The sequence below is a fragment of the Rhipicephalus microplus genome, chromosome X (assembly GCF_043290135.1).
Source record: "Rhipicephalus microplus isolate Deutch F79 chromosome X, USDA_Rmic, whole genome shotgun sequence".
In the NCBI taxonomy this organism is placed as follows: domain Eukaryota; kingdom Metazoa; phylum Arthropoda; class Arachnida; order Ixodida; family Ixodidae; genus Rhipicephalus; species Rhipicephalus microplus.
This window is the reverse complement of record NC_134710.1, coordinates 441,805,519-441,812,407: the sequence shown is the minus strand read 5'-3', so window position 1 is coordinate 441,812,407 and position 6,889 is coordinate 441,805,519. Positions and strand designations below refer to the sequence as shown.

At 46.3% G+C, this 6,889-nt stretch overlaps 1 protein-coding gene across 1 annotated transcript; it reads left to right on the top strand.

Annotated features, from left to right (window-relative positions):
* Positions 1 to 289: 289 nt before the first annotated feature.
* Positions 290 to 3,977, top strand: LOC119161694 (uncharacterized). The gene is made up of 3 exons (XM_037414232.2): positions 290 to 372; positions 2,020 to 2,187; positions 2,416 to 3,977. Exons 1-3 carry the CDS (start codon positions 364 to 366, stop codon positions 2,857 to 2,859), a joined length of 621 nt encoding a protein of 206 aa, XP_037270129.2. The 5' UTR covers positions 290 to 363; the 3' UTR covers positions 2,860 to 3,977.
* The last annotated feature ends 2,912 nt before the right edge of the window (positions 3,978 to 6,889 follow it).

Sequence of the window (6,889 nt, the reverse complement as noted above, 5' to 3'; positions counted from 1 at the left end):
CAAACAATAAGGACACAAACCAATCCTGTCAATGCAGCCGGCGCGTGCTAGTCTGATTAGCGATTCCGGCACCACGCGGGGAGTCGCCGCTGAGTGACGGCGAGCCACCAGTGGAAGCGGCGCGCTCCTATTAGGCGGAAGAAACGGCTCAACAAGGGCGGCCACCGAAACTGAGAAGAATACAGAGAGGGGAGTGACCAGCGTATCGCGTCCTCCTCGGCATTTGTGCATGCATTTTCTCCACATTGCATCGCTCACCCGCAGCGGATCGTATAAAACGGCTGTTGTCCAGCCACCGACGACACAATCGATCCACCGCCGCAGCAGCAGCAGCAACACACGCAGCGGTTCAAGCGAGCAACCATGTGGAAGGTGAGGAGTGGCTCTGAAGCACGGAAAGGGCATGGCGGGGCGCCATTCACTCTTGTGGGACAAATACTATGGGAACTATGGCACTGCCATCGGTTCATGTTTATCGTGCGTGTATATACCACGTGTCTCATCTTCGTGCATGCGGCGAACGTTTCTACCGCGTTATCCGGTGCGTGTCACATTGTCCGTTATTTGTAAGTAGCGAGGTAAAGTAATTCCTCTTGAAAGCAGATCATTCTTTTCAATCAAATGCAGTGTGCAAACGTGGACAGAAAAAAAGTATCAAGACATCACAAACGGCGGGGGCGTCCTGACTTCTTGCATTAGTTCGTGTTTGCACGCTTAGTGTTTAGGATCATCACTCACGAACTATAGCTGTGCGCATATTTTTGCATTTATCCATTTTCAGTGTAGCAATGCCGTTGGAAGAAACGCAGTACCACCTTGGCATGAGAGAAGCACGTGTGCGTTCTTGGCCTGATGATTACAGAATATCATGTGCTGGAAGACTGAAGCGTATTCTTATCGCTACTATGCAACGGAGCTTCTCTTTGCGACAGCTACGCCACAGCTGAGCAGACGTGATGAAAAATCGCCGGGGAATCGAATCAATTATCACGAGGCCAGAGTATCCGCAGTCTGAAAGTGATGTTTGCATGCTCTGATGAACCTTCAAAAGTGTCTTTCTTTAGCATCTCACTTTCTCATAACCTTAGTGCCCGATGTTTTCGAAACTGGGCCTATTAATAAATGAGAGACAGGTAGCGCCCTCTACCCAATGCGCTGCGCTTATAGGTGCTATGACCAGAGCGCTATCAAAACAGGCTTCTCTTCATTTTAGACGGATCTATACAATAACAAAAATAAAATGCCCTGCGTTCTGTTGGGCCTAATTTGGCGCATGTTCATGCATAAAATTTGAAATTTGTGCCCTTTCAGGTTTGTGGGGCTATTTATTACGTTATACTTAACCACCAGAGAAGTCAAATTGATAGATATTCGAAGTGTGGCTTAGAATGAACTCGAGAGCTTTCGCAGAAAACCTACTTTTGTTATCAGTAACATTGCGTCAACTAAACAGCTTGCGGAACAGGGCGTTGATACCCCCCCCCCCCTGCATGCCCCTTAGAAATTATCAACAAACAAAAATTCCTAATGTCCGTGCAAGGTACAACTGAAGCGCGTCAGGTGGGAGAGCCTAAAGGTATATTGAAGAGAAACATAAACTGGAAGCCGTGGTTTAAGACCTAAACGGTCATACGATTCATTTGATATAACTAAGCAGATTTGAGTTGGGGAAGAAGTATAACAGCTTCACGACTGCGCAAGCTGAACTCGCATGACGAGGCACATGGCCAATATAGGCCACTTGCAATCATAATGTTGCTTTTCTGAAAAAATAATGACACGCTATACGCTAATCAACGGTGTTTTTATGCGACATGTTTAAAGTAATGCAGAGCTGTGGAGTCACACTCATAAGCTGCCTAAACCTGCCACCCCAGGGTAATTCTTCGCATTATTCTCACTAATCTTGAGCTGCCAGTTTGTAGAACTTCACTTGAACATTTCTTTAATACCGTAAATGGGGCACTAAACATGCCTTTGTGGCATTCGCTTAAGCGTTTGATGCCCCAATACATGCAGGCTGTGATCTCATTCACCCTCTTCGCCGTCATGGCAAAGGCCGGTAACATCCCTGGTGAATACAGTGGTGAAGCCTTCGGTGGTCACGGAGCAGTCGGCATTGGGTTAGGAGGTGGCTACGCTGGACGTGGCTACGTCGCCGGCGGTGGTGGCGGTTATTATGGTGGAGTAAGTAGCCGATTCTAGTAGCCGAACCACAAACACAACAAAATCCTTAACGAGGATGCCATGCACTCATAGTGAGTGCCATAACATCTCCGTTGAAATTTGCACGTAGCGTAGCTTACTTGTTTTCCAGTGAATATCTAGCACATAGGCTTCACGATAAATAGATGGAAAAGTTCATCGTACACGTTCACTAAGTATCCTGAGTTGGCGAATACGTGTCTCGTGCAGGGTTACAGAGCCTACGAAGACAACCGGCCAAGGCCGTACAGTTTCGGCTACGTCGCTCAGGCGTTGGGCGGTTCCAGCTCTCGCCAAGAGGTAGGCGATGGAAATGGTGCTGTCCAGGGAATGTACACCATCACCACGGCGGAAGGCGGCCAGCGCAAGGTCAAGTACACGGCCGACGCAGCAGGCTTCCGTGCCGTGGTCGACACCAACGAGCCCGGCACGCAGAGTGAGAGTCCAGCTGACGTGGCCCTAAGGTCGTCCTCCCCGCCGGCTTACGTGCTCGCAGCCAAGTACGGCCCGACTGGGTCGTCGTACGGCGGCATCAGGCCGCGCGTTGTTTACGACGGCGTCGGGGCCCTGTACGGAGGGGGAGCTTCTGGTTTCTACGGAGGGGTCGGCAGCCGAGGCGTGGGACTGCTCAGCAAGCACGGCGGATGGCACTAGTGCACCGGTCTTTTACGTGCATTCTCTCTCTACCTGTATCCTGGTTTTTGAGACAATGGTGTCAGTATGCACACTTCCGCTGTGGGATCATCCTTCACTCTCGGTGTCGTAGTCGTCTGCTTGCTGTTGACACCAGGTTCGCTGGACGCTGTGGCTGCTTGAGGTGGTGGGGAAAAGAGGGTCATGCGTTCTGCTTTGCTGCATATACGGAAAATAAACACATGTTTTGAAACAACAAAACGGCATTTGTACTCCTATGAAAGAAAGAGAAATTTTAAGGGCTTGTTTTGCTTTGCTGCACTGTAAACAAAAAAAATATAGCCAGATGAGAGGAATAGGGGAATGATGCGCACGCTCTGCTCCAGTGGCCTCACCCAAACCGCATTTTACCGTAGCAAATACATTCGTTTTCCACCGTTTTCGTCAGGTGGGCGTTGAACGAAGAAAACCGGAGGAAAACGGGCCCGATCTCCTGAATATGCTCCGGGTGTTTCTCCGGAAATGCTCTGGCCCATCGCTTTTGCGTTGGTGGATGCTTCCCAATCACTTCGGCTCGTCTCTCAGCGGCACAAATTGGCTGTTCGAGGAGTGCCTTGGCAGCCTCACCATCGGGAGGCTGTTCCTGACTAACCAAGATGGCGCCAAGCAAGCCGGTGCAGTGAGAATTGTGCGAAACGTTCGGCCGCGTTAGAGAAAAAGAAATCGTTCTGAGCACCTTCTAGATATCCTAAGCGACAAGCAGCGATAGAGGTTATCAACAACAGCAGGTATTTATGCGAACGCTAATTGTGTGATGGTTCTTGGCAGCGAACGACACATTCTGATCGCGCGAGTGTTGAGAGACCTGGTGGTTCTGTGGCGGCGAAAGAACAATAAGTGAGCTCTTCTTGAATTACCTGTGTTATTTTTGTCACGTATTGCTAAGATTGGATAATGTTAAGTTTATAAGCTTGTGAACAACATTGGGCTTTTCATAAGTTGTCAGTGAAAAATTGGCATAATTCTGATAATGAGTTGTTTTGACTACGTGTTTTTTCTTCGTAACAAACCTTCAGTAAAGAAAAACGGAGAGGTGAGCGATCTAATACTGATTCATTGTAGCATAAATGCAGCGCAGAGAAAGATGAAATAAAGAAAGTGAACACCACAAGTGCTTGTGGTTGTTAATTTCCTTGTACTCGTCCTTTTTTGCGGTGCACTTACGCCATAATAGCTTCAGTAAATTGAATCAAGTCACAGTAGTATTTGGAGCGCTGAATAGATATGCAACAACAAAAAATGCCATAGTTTTTATTTTAGTTACAGATACTGCATGCCCTTTTTGGGCCCATGCAAGAGTGAATACAAATAATATATGCAGACAACAAATAAAAATACACAGTATATCTCGGCACAGCTGAAAAAAAAATTCCGCCATATCCACGAAATGAATGATGATGTGTGGGCGAAGCTCCGGAGGTAAACCTTGTAAACCGTGAATCCTCTGTACATTTTGCCCACTCGATTTTATTACATCGCTCCCCCTAGCGTACGTCACCGCACTAAATTGAAAGATTGCCTTCAACCAATGACACGCGCCGTATGTAACATCATTCCTTTTTTATAAGATCTCGCGTCTTTCATCAACTACAAGTACCGCTTTCTAGTTTATAACATCTTGCATCTTTTCCTCATCAGCTACAAGTACCACCATCTAGTAAACACTACAAGAACTAAACGAGAGGTGGCTACATACAGGAGACGGTACCGCCATCTAGTGAACACTGCAAGAACTAAACTAGAGGTGGCTACATACAGGCTACAGGGCACGCACAGCCCACGCCCTAAGGAGCTTCGCCCCTAAAAATGATACCTAACAAAATACCGAGTCGAAGGACATAGCACTCAGCAGTATAGACACACATACGCCTTTATATATATATATATATATATATATATATATATATATATATATATATATATATATATATATATATATATATATATATATATATATATATATATATATATATATATATATATATATATATATATAGGTGTTAGACGTAGATGAGGAAGAAGTGCTTGATGGAAAAACATGGCGGATAAGCCAGGTCATGTCTCCCATTCATCATAGCATCACACGAGTCGACAGGATGGAGACCTGCCAGCCCCTTCATCAGTCGCACATCATCGGCAAGGTTCTCCGCAAGCCACCCCGACCATGAATGAACTACCGAACCAGCACCTAGCAGTACACATCGACGAGCATCACGACGGAATCATCGACTGACTTTCCCATCCCCAAGTACACCGGAGCAGCGGACGATGGACCAGTACAAGACTGGTTCAACCTGTTCGAGCTCCATGCTACTGCTGCATCATAGTTGGAACGGGAAATGGTCGCCAACTTTACCGACTACGTCTCCGGTGAGGCCTTCAAATTCTACCTCACCCACATATTTCATAACGACGAGCCATGGGAAAAGATCAAACAAGAAATGATCGTTCGATTTAAAGAATACAATGATGACTACGACGAAGGCTTGCTTATAAACCACCATCCACAGACCGCCGCATTCAGTCGTCACAGTCAAAAGCAGCCTTACCGCATTGACCAACCTCCTGCTTTTTCATCGCATGGATCTTCGGTCGCTCATAACGACCACATCGCGTCTCACACGTTTACTATGGTCGGAATAAAGCAGAGAAGCTCGGAGCATACTCCATCAAGCCCGGGACCTACACTTTAGTTTCAGGTGCCAGAAGAGCTCGCATTGTTCGTTGCATAGAAAGACAGTCATTCTCAACTAGAATCGGACCAAACCACGCTTATTTCGGTGTCGCCAATGAGAGCACAGCCATCTGAAAGCCCAAACACAGGAGGCTCGAAAGCAACTCTTGCAGGTTGCCAGGTGCCAGAAACCTACGTAATGAATGCTGTAGCAGGCGCCTCTGATATTCCTCAAGTAAAATCTGTCCTACCAACTTCGGTGCCTAAAAAAACGTTGCAACAGCTACCAACTGAAAACTACGTCAAGTTGCCAAGGAAAGAATTGTCCTACTCAAAAAGGCTGCCATCTAAACACTTTTTGCAACATCAGCAAGGCCAGCACAATGAAATCGGCCAGGTCAAGCACCTTGTTATTCGACACGAAACTCTAGAGACGTCAGAAGAACACACATGGCGTCAAGAAAGACGTTTACAAACGACTCAACCAAAGCGACATGTTCAAGATGTCTCACTCGAGACAAAGAAAGCATCAAATCCTAGACATTTTCCCAAGAGACGTCGAGTAAGTTTTCTCCAGCAGAGATCAATACTCAGACAACATCACATATGACAACGGAAAAGGCGCAAACCAACACCCTGTATTCCGGAAGGATGCGAAAATCACCGCAACAACCTTGGTAAAGATATACGCAAACGGGTGGCGCCACATGTGTACCAATCGAGACAAAAATCACGACGTCTACGCAAGTTATGCTGCTGGGGCTCCAAAGCCTTCCCATTACGTTCATTCGTCGCAAGAATACAAGCAGCGTCATCATCAGTTTCCACGCTCAAGGTTTACTTGTGTTTTCCAGAATGCAACAGTCAGCCTCACCCACCAGAGCTATGCTAACACCGGATTGCTGCCCTCTCCTGTGAAATCTTTGTGCGACTTTACGGAACTTCAATCTGACGAGGAACTACAGCCTATTTGTACTTTTATTTGTATGTTCTAAGACTGCTTGTTCATCATGCATTGTATTATGCAACGCGTGCATTCTTTCAGGGGAGGGGGAATTTTGTAACCTAAGAAAGTAATGATGGTTAGGAGTTAGAAGTACATGAGGAAGAAGTGCTCAATGAAATAAACATGGCGTATGAGCCAGGCCACGTCTCCCATTCATCATAGGGTCACACACACACACACACACACACACACACACACACACACACACACACACATATATATATATATATATATATATATATATATATATATATATATATATATAGTCCAGTAGATTCTCCATGAGCGGTCAAAACGTGGTTTATTTCGAC